The 18138-nt window shown below is 43.8% G+C and overlaps 3 protein-coding genes across 3 annotated transcripts in view; 2 read left to right on the top strand and 1 right to left on the bottom strand.

Moving 5' to 3' along the window:
- The window catches only part of LOC135399951 (thyrostimulin beta-5 subunit-like), a 30372-nt gene extending 28470 nt beyond the window's left edge, over window positions 1–1902 (bottom strand). Inside the window, exon 1 of the mRNA XM_064631688.1 lies at window positions 1647–1902. The gene's annotated coding sequence lies outside the window, so the exon portion shown is untranslated. The remainder of the gene's footprint in view (window positions 1–1646) is intronic.
- A 2652-nt stretch (window positions 1903–4554) lies between these two features.
- LOC135399952 (aldehyde dehydrogenase, mitochondrial-like) lies at window positions 4555–8804 on the top strand. The gene is made up of 12 exons (XM_064631689.1): window positions 4555–4590; window positions 4801–4905; window positions 5020–5160; window positions 5228–5354; window positions 5804–5865; window positions 5935–6177; window positions 6313–6415; window positions 6582–6766; window positions 7139–7461; window positions 7613–7687; window positions 7765–7804; window positions 8772–8804. The coding sequence occupies exons 1-12, from the start codon at window positions 4555–4557 to the stop codon at window positions 8802–8804; spliced, it is 1473 nt and encodes a 490-aa protein (XP_064487759.1).
- Window positions 8805–9845: 1041 nt separating this feature from the next.
- LOC135401286 (exocyst complex component 5-like) lies at window positions 9846–16548 on the top strand. Its single transcript, XM_064633584.1, has 17 exons — window positions 9846–9992; window positions 10123–10359; window positions 10541–10741; window positions 10829–10893; window positions 11002–11140; window positions 11314–11358; window positions 11451–11591; window positions 11670–11749; window positions 12085–12291; window positions 12361–12523; window positions 12951–13059; window positions 13135–13258; window positions 13347–13433; window positions 13494–13596; window positions 13725–13881; window positions 14032–14192; window positions 16407–16548. The coding sequence occupies exons 1-17, from the start codon at window positions 9963–9965 to the stop codon at window positions 16491–16493; spliced, it is 2136 nt and encodes a 711-aa protein (XP_064489654.1). The 5' UTR covers window positions 9846–9962; the 3' UTR covers window positions 16494–16548.
- The last annotated feature ends 1590 nt before the right edge of the window (window positions 16549–18138 follow it).

Here is an 18138-nt window from a genome sequence, read left to right on the forward strand (position 1 = left end):
ACTTCTTTATTTTCTTTGGCTAATCGCAAGCAGTTTCATATAATATGACTTTATATATAATTTCTTATATTATTATTATTTATATTTCTTATATATATATATATATATATATAAGTGAAATAATAAGACTTGGACTACAGATTACAGGAACGTTAACAAAAACTAATTTATTTAATGTCGACCTTTTTTTTTTAATCTATGTGTTAAATTGCCCATTAAATAAATTAGTTTTTGTTTACGTTCCTGTAATCTGTAGTCCAAGTCTTATTATTTCACTTTTATTCAACTTCGTAGCCGTCTGATATATTAACCTATTTGTCCTATATATATATATATATATATATATATATATACATCTTAATCTGTAAGTTTTAATTTCAAACACATCTAGCGTTCTGGATGCATGGAAACTTATGTGAAATTTAGGGACTGTTAGGGACGCTTTCAGACATGTCGGGGGGGGGGGGGGGGGGGCACAGTTCCCTTAGAAGTCGGCCCAGGACGCACATTCCCTAGGGCGTCAGTCGTGACGTTGCCCACATCTGTGAGACCGACAACGACGAGCCCTTTCGCCATCACCACCACCAGGGACTGTTTGCGGTGTTGAGGACTAAATTTCTGGGTCAGCGGACCACGATGGGGAGTAATTACATCTTAGGCGGCTAGAAGCTGTAATTGCTTCCCAATTTATCCCTATTTTATAAAGAGTGTAGTTATCCGCGTTAATGTGTTGACGGCGTTTTCGATATCCTTTGTCAATTCCGTTACCAAATGTGCTTATGAATACAAAACCTGCATTTTCCTCGAAGGTTGGATAACGGTGTGCATATTATTTGTATGCGTTGCGAAAGGAGTGAAACACCAGACAAAATGGCATCCATGCATGTAAACTGGGGGACTATATCCATGATCGAGGAAGCCTGAGCTTGTCGTGCCGTATCGTGTCGTGTCTTGTCGTCCTTTTATGTGCCCAGGCTCAGGCTTACCCAATCGTGGATGAAACCACCGATGACCGAAAGAAAACTTGCTGGAAAGAACGCCTTGTGAATTATGTGTTCGAGGAATGCCCTACGCTAACTAATCTAAGTGAAGAGTCTCACTCTATTTTTATTTTTTTAAATCCACCTTAATTTTGAAACCATAAACAGAAGTAGCTTGTTTAGACTTTAGAGCTTATCGAAGTCTCAAATTTCTATCATGCCCGTTTAGGTTTGTTGCCCAGTTGCTGGAGTTATTTCTCGCTATCATGAACCCCCGTTAAAATAATCAGTTATACTAATTATATCTGAGACACACAAAGTGCGCCCTTCTCAACTAGTCTATTTATCTGTGTGTCTGCGGGAGGGACATTGCTCGATGTCATAGCCTCGCACTAGTGAAGCCAAAATCTCCATTTTATTTTTGCTTTAAACCTATCAATTAATCGATCGATGTCAAAGAAGGTACAGCACGGACTTCATTGACGGAAAAACTTAAACCCGATAACCCTATGGTACCGTTGCTTCAAAGGGTATCCTTACGGCCTTACCAATATTAACCTTGCAGTGCGTTTTCCTGGACGAAATAGATTCATTTATCATGTGACTCAGCAAATGCGAGACTACCTGTTTTTAAATTCGTTTTGTAAATAAATAACCAATTCTTACCTGCGTTGTTATGTCACAGGATAATTTAACCGACTTCCGGTCAAAGCCCTGGAAACTTCTTCACTTTCCTCCGACTTTCTCCCAACAAGTGGCCGTATTCGCGCAGCAGGCCAACTTTCGGAAACCACGGTGTCGAATTCTTATTTCACAGCAGGAAAAGTTTCCGAGCTATGCCTCTCGAATAGCCAAGGTGTTTTGTTGATGTTTTATACTTGTTACACTATTCGAAAAATGCACGTACACAAACAAAATGAAGTTTCAGGAACAACCCGCGTCTTTGGGATGTCACGTTCTTGCAGGTCAAAACTAGAACCTTACGTTGCTGTTCCGGATTCGAGGGTATACCGGGTCACTTTTGTGCGTCGCCGATTGGCTGGAGGTTCCGGCCCACGACTTTTCCACCAAATAGCACGCAAGCAAATGTCGCCCACGTTTGCCGGACACTTCTCTGTGTGGTTCCGGTCTCGCGAGCGCTCTGAAGCGCTCCCGCCCACGCGGAAAATAGAGCGGACACTGGCGCCATCTATGACATGGCAAAAGTAACACCCAAGCAGACGACGTAAGAATCGCAGTTGGAAATTTGATTCCTTGTTTTGTGTAGTGAGTATGTGCGTAAGCGTTGCGTAACGATGCTTCTAGTTTCTGCGTGATTGAGGTCTTCGTCGCTAACTCTGCTGAGGGCAGATATTCGGGGCGATTAGATAACGCCAGACGTCGTTAATTTTGTTTGTGCGCCTCAAGGCAGTAATCAGGGAATTCTGCAACCAAGCAAGACAGTTAGAGAGTTTTGGTAAATCTTACGCTATCGAATTTCCGTACGTAAGTGATAGCGTTGGTGGTTCTGCGCACTGCGCGAAGCTCTCTTTTTTGTTGTGGGCGCGCGCAGAGCCATCAACACTATACCTTACATACGCAAAGACGACAGCGTACGATGTACGGAACGTTAACGCAGAGCGTAGCTCACGTGGGCTACCTAGCGTACATAAAAAACTGGCACGCATTGAACCTCAGTAAGGTATATCTTCCACTGGTACATCTACAGTATTTTTCTATTCTGTTTTCCACTTCTTTCTTGGTTGTTTTGTCGGACCCTGCACCATAGTTAGGTTGCACACCTATACCGTGAAACGCCACGCAATACCTGTAAAGGGTACTTTACCACGAGCAGCGTCCTATTGTAAGGAAGCCGCCTTCACGAAGCGTTTAGCGTTGGGGAGGAAGTTTGTAGCACACAATTTTCAGTTTGATATGGATGCGAAATCGTCTTTTTTTTTTTTTTGCGAACTATGCAGGTTTGCAAAAACACACAGCACTTAATTTGCAGATTTATAAGTAATCAATTTCCGTTTCACAAGCATTGACAATCGGCGAGCGTCTCACTCATAAGTGCCCACCTCCGGAGGGCAGGGTGAGTGTTTATTTCCCGTTCTGTTTACTTTGTTTATTCCTACACTCGACAAATAGCTATTTGAGTGCACGTTTCCATTGTTGGTAACGGAAGACTGAGAACTTGTGTCGTCGCACTACGTGACGAATTAGCAAACATCTTTCACACTGCGGTGATATATGAAATGTATATAGTATATACGTATATGAAGGAGGAGGAGAAGAAAAAGATGATGATTGGGGTATTTCATAGGGAGAAGAAAGGCGTGCAAAGAATGCTAAATGGTCCTATTTAGTAGCTTTATGCTGGGAGAAGAAGTACACACATACCACCAGGTGTCACCCTGTGTCGATCAGGGGGATTCCTGTATTATCACCTTCCTCGTTTGCATTCTTGTTCAGGGCTGAGGCATTAAACGACAACTGGGCACTGATGTGAATGCCCTATAGTTTCAGCTGCAGTTCCATCAGTCAGAAAGGATGTCTCTTTTGGCATAAATCAGATGGATACTAGCGCATGTGGCATATGGTCCTTGCTCCAAAGACAATATTCGCATAACTAGATCAAGCAAATAGAAAACAAGCAACTGCATTCTCGTTTATTCACAATTTAACCAACTTATTTCGCTGGCACAATGAGCTTTTACGCCCTTTGGCGTTAATACACTTTCCTCAACGTTCATTTTCTTCTCTCTCCCATTTCCAACTGTGATCGTTCACGTGATCACGTCTGACCAGCAAAAACATGAAACAGCCCCGGACGCAATGGTGCTTGAAATGCAGTCACAGAACAAGTGGCATGCGACGACTTATCTTTACAGCATCGGAGCCAGCGCAGCGTGAGGAACGTGCTGTGGGCAGCTTGCCGTGAAGGGCTTTCCCACCTTTTGATCTGTGCAGCTTCAAGTGTGACGTCGTGGACACATGATGTGAACGCTTTTGCGTTGTGAACAGGTGTGGATAAATAACACATCGGCATAACACGCAGCTGTGGTATTAGAACATAACGATGTGACAAGAGTAGACGGTTTCGGAAAGAACTTCGTTTGTGACAAAAAAAAGTGCCGTTTCCTAAAGGTACCGACACCCACGTGAACAACTATCGAGCATCCTATCTTTTGTGGGACGTGTAAACATTGGGTTTGAGTCCGTCAAGCGTTAACATACGCATTACTGCATAATGCATGAGTTTTACTGACCAACGTTATATCGCGAAAATATGCCGCGTTTTTCACTTTGCTTTATCTTTACGCGAAATGAACGACATAGGGACGTATTCAAATTCGGCCCACGGTCACATCCTTTGTAAGCTTCCGTTACGGCCTCTTTGTCTGGACGTTTCAGAAAGATAAAGTCAGCAAAGAAACGTCGCGCAGAGTGACCACAGCAAGACACACCTTCTTGAATCGTTTGACTGCATATGCAGTATATATAGGTTGGCAGAATATGTGTTGCAGCGATGCACTTACTGTTCTGCTGCATCAAGGACAGTCAGAAAAGAGAAACGACAGAAACGTCCATCATGCCTCTTCGCAACCCGGTCGTTAAGTACACTCAGGTAATAGTGGTTTGCCTTCTGTTAGACGGTTTGTGTCACGTTCGAGTACAGGTTGAGATGGCGCTGTTAAGAAGCAGTTGCGTGTCTGCATTGATAGGATGCCCGTTCATAAAGTAATGAATTGCTGAGTTCAACTTCAGAGTTCTCCAGTGCAAAAAAAAACAACGCCCGTGATATACATCCTAAAGGCGAGTTCTTCTTGCCCCGTAGCTGTTCATCAACAACAAGTTTGTGGACGCCGTTTCCGGTAAAACATTCCCGACGTACAACCCCGCCACTGGAGAAAAGATTGCAGATGTCCAAGAAGGAGACAAGGTAAGCACTAAGCAGCAGCAACGTTTTGTTTTCAGTTTGGGCAGTGTGTTGTTGGAAAAAAGAGCGATACTTTGAAAACGTAAAGGCCAATCACAAAGCAATTTCTACGTCCAGGAAGACGTGGAAAATGCAGTACGTGCTGCTAAGGCAGCTTTCGCCCGTGGTTCACCGTGGAGAACGATGGACGCGTCGAACCGAGGGCGTCTTATCCACAAGCTCGCTGACCTTATCGAACGTGATGTCGACTACATTGCAGTACGTTGACTTCGCTGCACCGAGTGTTCTCTCAATAATTCGCGCATTTGTCTGCCATTCTTCCCAGAGCTTGGAAAGCTTGAACAACGGAAAACCGTATACTATGTCCATGTTCGACGTCACTTATAGCGTCGGTTGTCTGCGTTATTGCGCCGGATACAGCGATAAGATTCATGGCAAGACTATCGCCATGGGTGAGTCGCACCATACACTGTGTATTCACACGAGCGACATCCTTACGGAAGATTCTAGTGGAAGAAAAAGCGAAAACACTGCTCACAGAGACAAAGTTCCGTCCCGTGTTATGTTGAGCATTCACACGGTGCGGAATATCGGGAGTGGCGTACTGCGCACTTAGCAGACGACGCCATCAGCGTCTTTCCTGTCGTCTGCTACGGAATATCTTGTGGCTGTGTCGCGGGATATTCCCCACGGTTAGCAGCGTACGTGAACACTGGACGTTGAGCGCTCGCGCTCAGAAAGCTAGTTTTTCGCGTCTTCCGCTTCTGCGGGAAATGTCGCTAGTGTGAATGCACGGTCAGTGTTTTCTTCTATAATTTACTAATGCATCATGCAATCAATCAATGTGTGGATGCAGCGCTCTATAGGCTAACGAAGTAAGGTCTTTCCTCTAACTTCACAGACGGTGATAACTTCGGCTACACGAGACGTGAACCGATCGGTGTGGTCGGCCAGATCATTCCCGTAAGTATCTGTACATGGCCTATCGTTTTAGTAGCCCTGACGGAAATGGTCCTTCATTGTCCGTCGCAGTGGAATGTCCCTATTATGATGCTTTCGTGGAAGATAGGCCCAGCACTGGCCACTGGCAACGTAGTTGTGCTCAAGCCTGCCGAACAAACTCCTCTAACTGCTCTGTACATCGCCAGTTTGGTCCTCGAGGCCGGTTTTCCACCCGGTGTAGTCAATGTCATTGCCGGCTATGGCGAAACGGCAGGAGCTGCGATTTCCCAAAGTATGGATATCGAGAAAGTTGCTTTCACGGGCTCCACAGAAGTAAGTAGACGAAGCCACTGGGAAGAACTACAAAACGCTACCATACTGGATAGGAGAGTACAGTGTGACACTGCAAGCTGAGGGACCAGAACCATCCATTTTCAGCTTCTTCCTTCTCTTTTCTTTTTTATAAAGGTGGGCCAGCTCATTCAGAAAGCTGCAGGAGAGTCTAACTGCAAGAAGGTCTCATTGGAGCTAGGGGGAAAGAGTCCTCTCATCGTATTTCCTGACGCTGATTGTAAGTATAAGCAGGAGCCGTTGGTTGGAGAACAATGCGAGGTCGTCCTCATTCAGCAGTGTTGCTTCTTGACGTATTTCACAAGTTTTATAGGCGCGTATACGCAGTGTGCGAAATCAGGTAGGATTGCAAGTCAAAATTACAAAGACAGTTCCTCATCTTGCAGTGGATTTGGCAGCGCAAATAGCGCACGAGGCCCTTTTCTTCAACCAGGGGCAGGTTTGCTGTGCAGCCACTCGAACATTCGTCCATGAAGACATCTACGACAAGTTCGTGGCAAAATCAGTTGAACTTGCAAGCAAGCGCGTGGTGGGAGACCCATTCGACGAGAGAACCATGCAAGGGCCACAGGTGAAACATCCTATACCCGCTGTTCGACTTAAGAAACGCAGGAAATGTAGTCCGCCAATCCTAACAGAGTTACTCCGCCTGGAAAATTATAGTGCAGCGCCATCTGGTAACTGGTATTGTGCTCCTCCCCACTCTAATTTTTAAATCTAGACGGTTTGTCTATATTCCGCCTGTGGTGTGCTCGTGGTACCTGCACTGATAAAAAAGGGACTACCTAAACCCGAACCTGAACATGGCAAGCGATGGCAGCCAATAGGGACAGGGGCTGGGTGGGGCTCAAACGTGCCGTTCCTAGGTTGAATACCGCTATATATGTGGATTCGTTGCTAGGAATGGCTCTGATGGAGATACATACGTGATCATTTCTTGCAGATTGACAAGGTGCAGTTCGAAAAGATCTTGAACTACGTCGCTGTTGGGCAGCGTGAGGGGGCCAAGCTAAAATGTGGCGGGAAGCGCCTGGGACACAGAGGCTACTTCATTGAGCCAACTGTGTTTTCGGACGTCACTGATCACATGACTATAGCTCGAGAAGAGATATTCGGTCCAGTGCAGAACATATTGAAATTCAGGACAACGGAAGAAGTCATCCGGAGGGCGAACGAGACGACGTATGGTCTAGCAGCGGGGATCATAACCAGGGACCTGGACACTGCGAACACGGTTGCGCAGGCCCTAGAAGCAGGATCAATTTGGTGAAATTTCTCTCTCTCTCTCTTTCTATCTATCTCACTCACTCTCCTTCTCAATCACTCACACGCACGCACACGCACTTCTCTCTGTCAGTGTGTCCAGTATCTGTTCCTTTGTCTGAGTATGGTCTGTAGCCCCGAATGCTTTTCGTAGGGTGAATACCTACATGGCGATCAGTCCTCAGGCACCGTTTGGTGGATACAAGATGTCTGGAATTGGCCGTGAAATGTAACGTACCTTCACATTGTAACGTTACGGAGTTTCTGTTTACTGTGCAGTATATTGCATGTGCCTTCTGTATGCAGGGGCGAAGACGGGGTGATGGAGTACACGGAAGTGAAGACGGTAAGACATGTACTAGGGTAAACGCAGAAGTCTCATGAGATAGAAATAGCTGCAGGTAAAACTAAGGATACGATTCATGCACAGTGGAGTAACGGGCAGATCTGGAGAAAAAAAAAAGAGAGAGAGAGAGAAAGGAGGGAAGGAAGAGAGAGATAATGCTTGACGGCGAGATAAAATTGAGTGCTTTTATCGGTGCGCCTCCCACAATGCTCACAATGATTTAGCTGTACTCTAGTACACTACTTTTCATGACAAATGCCAGAAGGAGAATCATAGGATACGTGACAGAGGTACGTTTCAGTAAATGCACACTGTTAGAGCAGATTGTTTGGCTGGTGGCGTGTTATCACCGAGTGATTTACCTGCTGGCGTAGCCGCATTTGCTTGGGATCAACTGTCATTCGGAATCATATCATTCTGAACATGATTAAGAACGCAGAGGGACAAGGACGACACACACACACGGAGGCGTTCAACTAGCAACTGATTGTATTTGGACACACAACTCTAGTCAGGAAGGTCCCGGGCAACTTCCTGACTAGTGTTGTGTGTCCAAATAAAATCAGTTGCTAGTTGAACGCCTCCGTGTGTGTGTCGTCCTTGTCCCTCTGCGTTCTTAATCATGTTCAGTCCCAACGAACACGCTCTACACATTCTCGTATATCATTCTGCCTGCTGACCTGTTGAAAACGAGAAGCGTGCGCCTCTTCTGAACACAATATGCGGTATGCAAAGTGTCCAAAAGAGGCGATTTCATCCCATTCTCAACACATCAGAAGAGAGGACGATGTCATTTACAGCGATTAGTTGGATACCAGACATTCGACATTCTGTAACGATTGTTGCGTGTCATGCCTCTTCCCCGTCCATGCTCTTGCCTTGCAGTATCTTCTTACGCACAGAGATGGTCTCCGTTGAGTATCCGATCTCTTAGCCTAATGCTTCATACTCGTATCTCCTGCTGCAGGTCGTTATCAAGCTCCCACAGAAGAATTCGTGAGACCCGGATAGTTCGACGGACCACCCTGTAGCCCACAAGACGCCGCGTAGTTTCTCAATACTTGAATATCGCACTTTGCGTTCTTACTTTATACGTCATGCCCGGTGCCGATAAATAAACTACATTGTAAGAAATTTTACTTGCTCATTTATTCGGAGTTGCTTGAAAACTATACCATTTGAATCTCTGTAATGGATGACGCAGATGTACAAGTGGTCCATCGATTGTCAAACCTCGTCTATGAAAACACGTTCACAATTTTTTCTTTTTACCTTCTTTCATTTGTACCGTCAGTATAGTGTAATTAAATCATATTTTAGTCAAAATATGGTGGTGGCGTTGGTGGCACCGCTGAAAGAACTCGCCGTTGTCGGCCTCACGAAGGTGGGCAACGTCACAGCTAAAGCTCTGGGGAATACGTGACCATGAGTCAAAATATACATCGTTTTTGGCTTCATTTCCACCATTAGGAGCACAAGGCCCATGTTAAAATAGGCTAGGCCGAGAGGATCATCGGTTTTTCTCCAGAAATGGTAAAAATTGCGAGAGATTGCATCAGAGAAGCGAATATACCAGTGGCACGGCCGAGCGAGTTATAGCGTCCGCTCGCTGGTTGTGGCCAAGGTGGTGCTGAAGACTGCGACGAAGTGGGTTCCACTCCTACCACCGGATGTGTGGTTTTCCAGCAGACTCTTCAGGCGCCACAGTTGCTTCGCAGCACAAACACGGAATAAAAATAATAAGAACAAGAAACGAATACCGCTCGCTCTGCGTACTTCATCAAATCCGTATGCTAAATCGCTGCATCTTCTTTTATTCAGCCACGGAAATAACTATTACGATAAAAGCGATTAGCACAAAACCGGAGGTGATTCCAATTATACACATGGATGTACGAAAAGATGTTAAGTGACCAGGATCATGCATCGGACTGTAAAAATGTCCAATGAAACAAGGACCAAAGAACATTGGAAGAAAGCGCTTCATACAGAAACCGAAACTCGCCGCTCCACGACGCCCTATGGCCTCATCGCGTTGACATAGCAAAATGGCGTGAGGGGTGTGTTGATGAAAAGTTCGAATGCTTCTCATTAATGTCTTGTGATTGTGACAGTGATACAAGGAGAAGGAAACGGACATACGCACCACATTTGTAAGATGTCCCACTATCTACCGGAACTTGAGCAGGTGATATTTCTTGGTACCTACATGTTTAACTTTGCTGGACATATTGCATTGGTTTGCTTTCTTCGTGCACTGAGCAGTGCTCGCTCTACAGCCCTGCATGTGGGTTTTTATTATTTACAATTCTACGCAGGAGTCATTTAGCCCCGAAGACTTCGTTGAACGACTGGCATGGCGGAGCCTTGGGGGCAATATGAACCCTGAGAACTTCAACCCAGCAGTCCTCCAGGAAGCTTTCAAGCAAGGAATACGAGACTTACAACTGCTCTTCGAAACGACACAGAAGAAATGTGAGCGCCTTGAAATGATTTGCCGGGAGGAGGAAGCAAGGCATCACCAGAAAGTTGGCGAATTACAAGAGAAGAACAAGGTATAAAACTGGTCACTGAAACTAAAACGCCACTCGCCAACGTTTTTGCAGTATGCTTCCTGTGTAAAAAATTTCAAATGAAATACAAAATGTTAAAAACAATGTACCCACGGATCCATCATGGACAGCTTATGAACTCATAATCACAAAGAATGATTCTGCTATATGTGTGTTCTTGCAGGCATCATATGCAACATATAAGGAGCTGGATGCTCAGATTGGCTATGTGGCGATGAAAGTTGTGCATTTGGGAGATCTTCTGGAAAGCGTGAACACACCCCGGTCACGAGCTGCAGAGGCTCAGAAACTTATGAAGCATTTTGCAGAATTTCTCGACTCGGACAAAACAGCTTCCGATGGATTATTACAAGATCCTGCAAAGGTAGGGCGCTTTACAGTTTTTCGTGATCGCTGCGGTGCAAGTAATGATTGAAGTGATGACTTGTATTTCAACCCCTTTTATGCTTAGTTGCACGAAGCAGCCGACGTAATACAGAAACTCCACCTGATTGCTCAAGAGTTGCCTGCTGGGAAGTATGCAAAATTGTTTTTAGCTGACTGCATGATTCTGAAGGCTTTGAGCATGATGTGGTTGTGTGAAGGCTTCTGATAATCTTCCTCAATTTTTTTCCCTTCCTGAAGGTTTGAGAAGGCACGGCAGAGAATTGCCCAAAGGTACACTGGAATAGAAATGGCGTTAATCGCAGAATTTTTACGAGCACACCACGAAGGTGACAAGGCTACCATGAAAGAAGTGGCTGCAGTGTTGTCCCATTTCAAGGTGATCCACTTATTGAGTGTGGCTTATCACATTCCATTTGTTCATATATTCTGAACATTTGTTTTTGACACCGTTAACAACACATTTGTTAACACATTAACCCATTTGTTTTGAACACCAATAACCCTAAGCCAGAACCCGTTTTCCAAACAGCACCTTTTGCATTGTTCCAGGGTTATTCCAAGTGTATTGACACATTTATTGACCAAAGCCAAATGGTAGGTTTCCTCCACATTCTGTTCTTATGATGTACAAGTAAATGTGCATCATGAGGCATGTGTACAAGCATAACGTACCGAAATTTCTGTAGGGTGCCTTCCTCCGGAAAGACATGTTCTCAGACATTGTCCCATTATGCGAACGCAGTGATCAGCTCATAGCGCAGGTTTTTACTTCACCAGAGCAGGTCATGGGGAAATTTGTATCAAACATCTATAACGGCAAATTACAGGTAAGCCCATATCCCCACTAAATGGGTTCTTCAACAAAAATGAACTGTTCTGTTTTGTCAACCTTCTGTCCATTGCAGGAGTACATCCAATCCACTTTGAGCGACCGCCACAATGATCCGGAGAAGTACCTCAAGTCTCTGTATGAATTGTATTCCAAGTACGTGAGCATGGTATTTTTTAGTGAGCAGATTAAACCCAGAATTATGTAGGTTTAAATCTTGGAAATGTCGTCATAATCAACTTTCCACGTTGCTTAAAGGGCACAAGAAAAGGCACGCAAACCTAGCTTTCCTGTGTTTCAGGAGTGTAATTGTGAGTACTCAATAATGCATATATTACAACATAGTGTGCCACAAACACTGGGAAATTGATCTTGAAGACAAATACGTATATGTTGAAAATGTGCAGACATGTTACTAGACAAGATAATAGATTGTTTTATGAAGTCTTTTGTAAGATTCTATCGAATACTGTGTATGCCTGTCCTTCCAGGACGCTGCAGCTGTCAAATGATTTAGCCAAGTTCAAGATGGGAAACGATCCTGCCTTTCTGAAGAAATTGACTCGACAGATATTCTCCAAGCACCTTGACCCATACCTTTCCATCGAGATGCACTACCTAAAGGACAAGTTCACTGCTGTATTGAACCGCTATTATGACTCAAAGAATCATCATAAGCGACAGTTCCAGTTTGGAGGGTGAGCACTATCATTTTGAGGAACAATATCCTCTTGTTTCCATAAACAAACCTTATATCTTACTCGTAGCATTCATGACCTGCGTCGTGACTTACAAGCCAAATTGGGGGCTCGTTCCAACATCAACATTGCGCCCACCGTAGAGAATTTTGGTGGAGAAACCTTCCTCTCGGAAGAAGTTGCGATAAATTTGCTGCAAGAAAGCAAACTTGCCTTTCAAAGGTGCCAGTTGGTAAGATGCACAAATTACGTGCATGCTACATGAGTGTCAAATCTTTTTCAAGTTTTAGTTTTCTGAAATATCAGCAGTGAACATCAAAGATTATTCTGTAATGAAGAATTCATGCCAAGATTCGGAATTTAAGAAAAACAGCAGCTTTCCTTCATCGGTTTCACACTGGAAACAGTAAGATCTAGCAAACGTTCTTAGTAAACCATGTTGTCTTAAGCAAGTCATAGCAGAGAGTAATGTTCAACGCCTTACCCCTTCTTTCTTCCTTTTTTCTTTTTTTACCTCCGGTAAGACCGCCTGTAGGATCTAATTACCCTCTAGACAGTGTATGCAGCTTTCCTTTTTCAACGTTGTAGAGACTTCTTATATATTTCTTTTCTCTGCTTTGCTGTTTATATGTGTATATATTGTGAATATTTTATTTCAGCTATCAAAGCCTAATGAACTTCCCAAGAATGCATCACAAATCTTTGAAATTCTTCTGAACAGCCTCTGTATTGAACACATTCACTATGCACTGGAAGTTGGTTTGAGGGGTGAGCTTTCATCATAGGCAATTTCCATGTACATGTATTACATCGTGCCATTTTGCAATGCTTGGGTGACTCTAGCCATTCCCGTGTCCGAACCAAAGAGTGAGCCAGAAATCTACTTCTTTGACACCGTACGTCAGTGCAACTCCATTTACCAGCTGCTGGAAAAGCAGTTCAGCAACAGTGTTGCCCCTCTTCTACAGTAAGTCACACAAGAACTTCGTTCCTGAAAGTGTTGAATGTATTGCTGTAGTAAGGTTTGGTTTATCGAGTATACTCTGTTATCATAGTTCAACACCAGAACACAGCACTTGCCTTCAAAAAAAGCGAGACTTGACTGAACAGATGGAAATTAAAATGGACACTGGACTTGACAGGCAAGTTGGTTCATTATGGGATGTGATCACATCATGTTTAATGTTTTACTTTTGCCATAGGTCCATAGCGGCCATTATTGGTTGGGTGCGTGGGCTGCTGCTAACAGAGCAGAAAAAAACTGATTTCAAGCCTGAAGTTGAAGATGTCATTGAAACCACTAAAGTAAATATAAGCTGTAAATAGTAAGGCTGTAAACTTGGAAAATGAAGTAACTGCCTTTCCTGCCTGTGATGTGTAGCTGTCAAAACTTGCGTTTTGTCCGTCTCCATGCCAGTATCTTTCTCCTGTAGGTGGCACTTAAGGTTGTAAAGTACATGTCTAAATGCATCGAGAAGATTAGAGACTCCCTGGATGGAACCAACGTGGAAGCTGTTCTTATGGAGCTCGGAATCAGGTTCCACAGAACAATTTACGAGCATATTCAGACCTTTCAGTACAGTACCGTAGGTACGATGTTTTCTCCCGTCTTTATGAAGGCATGTTTCATCAGTGTAATACATGTGCCCACATTAACGGCAGAGGAGATGTCATGTCAGTGTGTGTGTGTGTCATTTGTTTGCCACATGAAACCTTACATAGATTATCACATTTTTTTAGGTGGCATGATACTGATTTGTGACCATAACGAATACCGCAGATGTGCGAAGCAGTTTAAGATCCCAGTTCTGGACAAGATGTTTGATGTTTTACATGCCCTGTGCAACCTCCTGGTAGTCGCGCCGGAAAACCTAAAAGATGTTTGCCGGGACGACCAGCTGGTGCGTATGTTATGTACTTGTGTTCTGTGATCGTACAGTGCTGGTCATCTACCATACCATACATACGAGGGGAATTGCCTCAGGACGAGAGCCACTGATATTTCAAACAGCGACTGTTCTCGAAGAAGAACAGTCTCTGTTCGAAATATCGGCGGCTCTCGTCCTGGGGCGATTCCCTTCATACTTCCTTACCGGTTCACTGGGTTTCTACCCGTCTACATTTATATGAGGGGCTTCCCTAAGTTCTTGACCTGACACAGGAAATGTGTAGGCACAGGCATGTGTGAATCTTTATCATTGATTGGCCTGCAGACGCTGTCCCACCTGCCCGCCGGTCGCCAAAGGCCCTCCGACCACTCCCTGATTGACTTTGTCCAAGTCGATGAAGGGCAAAGTACCTCAAAATTGTACTTGAAGTAAAGTACCTAGCATCTGTTGTACTTTAATTACAGTACAAAGTAACATATTACAAATGGGGTAAAGTACATAAAAAAGTACTTAAAGTAAAACCCTTTGCAAAGTGCTTTAAAGTACTCATCAAAAACATTACAAATTTGGATCGTATCGCTGAATGTTTCAACGCTTGGTACTACTAGTGATAAAACGTGAGGTAATTATATTATTGACTGTTATCTCTAGAAATATTTTAGATAGCATTTTTGCCAAGTGCTAGTTAGATGGATAGCTTACAGCAAACTCATTAATATGAACCGAAAGAAATTATTTTGTGATCAAGCTTTGCATTTACATTGCCAATTGGGTACCTGAGTACTTGAAAGGAAAGTACCAAAGAAAAGTACTTAAAGTACGGTGCAAACTACTCAAATTGAAAAGTATATTATTATTATAGTACAAACTGTGCAAATTGAAATGTACTTTAAGTAAAGTACAAGTACTGAGAAATGTACTTAAAGTTGTACGTGAGTACTCGGTGCTTCACAGACATTCCATCGCTGGTTCATGTTACGTTCTCTCAGATTTCCAGACAGGGAATTCTGGCATACGTTCAACATCCGTCCTCTACTTTTGCCAGGTATCACATCAAATTGCACAGAAAGTAATCCATTTTCGGTATTATTCTCGGCGATGAACAAGGAGTAAAATGGCGCTATAGTTTTGGAATCCACCGGGACGGATGCGACAGTCCCTTTAAACACGGTAGTGCTGAGTGCCAAGATGTTGGCACACGTTGGAAGACCTTCGGGTGGGCAAAATTAACCGATTAATTAACCACTGCAGCATCGCTCATGATCATACTGTCTCACAACGTAAAGCAATGAACTATCATTTAGGACCCTCAGTACAACCTCAGGCATGATCCTTCCACGTCCATGCTGTATGTTAGCATGCTTAGGGCCATGTGTTTTCGGGTTTTAAGCTTTTTCTTTATTTATTTTTTTTTGTTGGGGAAGGGCGTGAAAAATTGTGTTATTTCAGGAGCCGCAAAACAGTAAAATCAGGCGATATCGTGTGGAAAAGCACATTTTTTAATGGAAAATAAAAAAAAGAGTGCTTTTCGCATTTCTCATAAACTCAAGATGCGTAACAGCCGCGTTGAATGTGCAGTGCCTGTATCGCTGGCTTAATTGGCACTTTGCTAAGTTAGCTTTCGGAGGTTTTCGTGTTTTACCCTAACTGACAATAATGCAAGTCAGGTGGTAAAAATGGGTTTTACCCTAAAACACAGGGTCCTAAGTATACTTGACCATGACGGTGGTAAAATGCTTGCAAACGTGCTACGACAGTACGTCTCTGCGCATGAGAGCAAGAAAAGTTTGGAGAAAGCACGTGACAAGGCGTCTGTCCACTCAGAAAGCAGCAATGAGGTGGTATTCGCAGATGGGCCACAACACTATGATGAAAAAGATGAAGCAACGTGGACCTCACGTGCAGTTGTTGTGGTGCCTTATTTGAGAGCGAACCAATGAGGCCATTCTACGTGCACGAGGGGAAAGGAAAAAACTGAGGGACTGCGCGAAAGGCTGACCTACTTTCGTTGGGTATAGGGTAGGCCAGGGTTTGCTGTGGTAGGATTTGTGATTTACGTGTCATACTTCACTATGTTCAGGGGAGAATGTGGCACGTTTTGGGACTTTACCATAGCAGCAAAATTGGATTACGGGTAGTGGTGACAGGCTGTGCCTTGCATGTACTGAAGATTTACAGAAGGCAGTGCAAAGTCATACACTTCATGTTGTTTTCTTTTTTTTGCAGGCGAGCCTTGAAAGGGGAGTTCTTGTTAATTTTGTACAGCTCCGAAGTGATTGCAAGGTTCACAAACTTGTCAATCAGTTTAAGTAGACACAAACATATTTTTACTCCGATTATTTAATAAACGCTTAACTTATTGTTTTTACACGCTCTAGGCTGAACTTTTATTGTAGCTTGTACTGTGTTGACATTAGTGGCTTCCTGTATACGCGATAAAACCATTGTCAAAAAACAAGTACAAAACATTAACAAGACATGAACTGAACTCCAGCCAAGCAACAAACTTCAACAAAGGCTTGCATGAATGTCAGTTAGTATTTCACCTTGTGTAGTCTTTGTTCTTCGTCCACCTGACCAACACTCGCTTATCGCTTTTAAAATGAACATGCATCAGCTTGCCCAAGCTTGGACTTTTTTTTTTTTCTTTTAAGCTGCTGCTCAGTTGCAAAGGAGGTTGTGCGTTCAGATTGCTTTCAATACAGCTGTGCAAATATTCGGGGTTTTCGAATATGAATTCAAAGCAAATGATTACATGTGTGATTTGAATTCTAAGTAGTTCCGAAGTTGCACTTGTAACCCCAAACATACAAGAAGAGAGAATATAAAACAGTGAGTCAGGAGTCATACAATGACCCGTATGCCCCGTATCATGTTACGCACGCAGTGTACCCGTAAAAATGGTGTATATGTGTTGGGTTTGGTTATGTAATCTAATCGTTTGTTTCAAAATGAGTGCTTCCACAGCCCTATTTTCAAGTCGTTACTGGAGGTGACCGCATGTGCACAACAGATCAGCGAGCATTTGCTACTGTTTTTCAAGCCATAGTGGCATATGTCTTACAGAGTCACTTTGCCTTGACCCCATACTTAGGCATGTAAGCACCAGAATTGTTTCATGAATAGGGAGTATTCACGTACGTCACATTGTGTGACGTGGCATGCTTATAAGCTCCTCCCACTGGTGGTCACTTTCGTGCTAGCTGCATTAAAAGACGAGAAACTGCGCTATTTTTCAAGGCAACAACCATAGTTTTCATAAAAGAAAATGTGAGAATGACAATGACGAAGTGCCTTCGGGATAAAAGAAGGGTACGGACGCGACCGGATTTCAAACCACCATTCAAGGCTTTATTTTCGGGCAAATTCTAGATCTCGGCAGCGGCCAAACGCATTCGTTTGACGTCATGTGAAAACGCCCTATAAAAACGTGCCACGAACTCACGGTACGACTTGCTGCATGTGTTAACTGTAGCAAACGAGTTTCGTGTTCGAATTGACAGAATACCGTTTTCTTCGAGCGCTATGTGAGGGTACATGCGTTGCTGAGTGCCCGCTGGTTAGTTTTAGCGTAGGAAGCAGCGGCATGGCCCCTGGATACAGAATGCCTGCTTGATGCCTCCTCTCATTCCTTCGCTACGTCGACACATAAAGTGCGTACGTCGCCTGCTTCAGCCAATCGCCGCAAACGATCCACAGGATTTCTGTGGCTACCAGTGGCTGCTCATGCGGCTAATGACGGCTCGTCTCCATAGCCACAGCATACGCGCATCGCGCAAGCATTGGGTCTTTCACAACGCCCCCTGCGAAACTCCTGATTAAGTATATTAGTACTTTAAAAACAGGGGTATAAAAAAATAAGTGGCACAGTTAACTGTACAACCGTAATTACGGTTGTTGTAGTGGTTATTCAAAATGGCTTTTCAAAATTTTTGCCCTATTTTTGGTCAGAGTTAGC

Source organism: Ornithodoros turicata, chromosome 7, assembly GCF_037126465.1.
Source record: "Ornithodoros turicata isolate Travis chromosome 7, ASM3712646v1, whole genome shotgun sequence".
NCBI classification, from domain to species: domain Eukaryota; kingdom Metazoa; phylum Arthropoda; class Arachnida; order Ixodida; family Argasidae; genus Ornithodoros; species Ornithodoros turicata.

What these genes read in the sequence shown, in the direction of transcription:
- LOC135399952 (XM_064631689.1), top strand. Translation starts at nt 4,555, where the DNA reads ATGCCTCTTCGCAACCCGGTCGTTAAGTACACTCAG. An exon ending in TGGTCGGCCAGATCATTCCC is followed by an intron (nt 5,866 to 5,934) that starts GTAAGTATCTGT and finishes TGTCCGTCGCAG; the next exon opens with TGGAATGTCCCTATTATGAT. An exon ending in CTAGAAGCAGGATCAATTTG is followed by an intron (nt 7,462 to 7,612) that starts GTGAAATTTCTC and finishes TGCTTTTCGTAG; the next exon opens with GGTGAATACCTACATGGCGA.
- LOC135401286 (XM_064633584.1), top strand. Translation starts at nt 9,963, where the DNA reads ATGTCCCACTATCTACCGGAACTTGAGCAG. An exon ending in CAGTGTTGTCCCATTTCAAG is followed by an intron (nt 11,141 to 11,313) that starts GTGATCCACTTA and finishes GCATTGTTCCAG; the next exon opens with GGTTATTCCAAGTGTATTGA. An exon ending in AGTGTTGCCCCTCTTCTACA is followed by an intron (nt 13,259 to 13,346) that starts GTAAGTCACACA and finishes CTGTTATCATAG; the next exon opens with TTCAACACCAGAACACAGCA.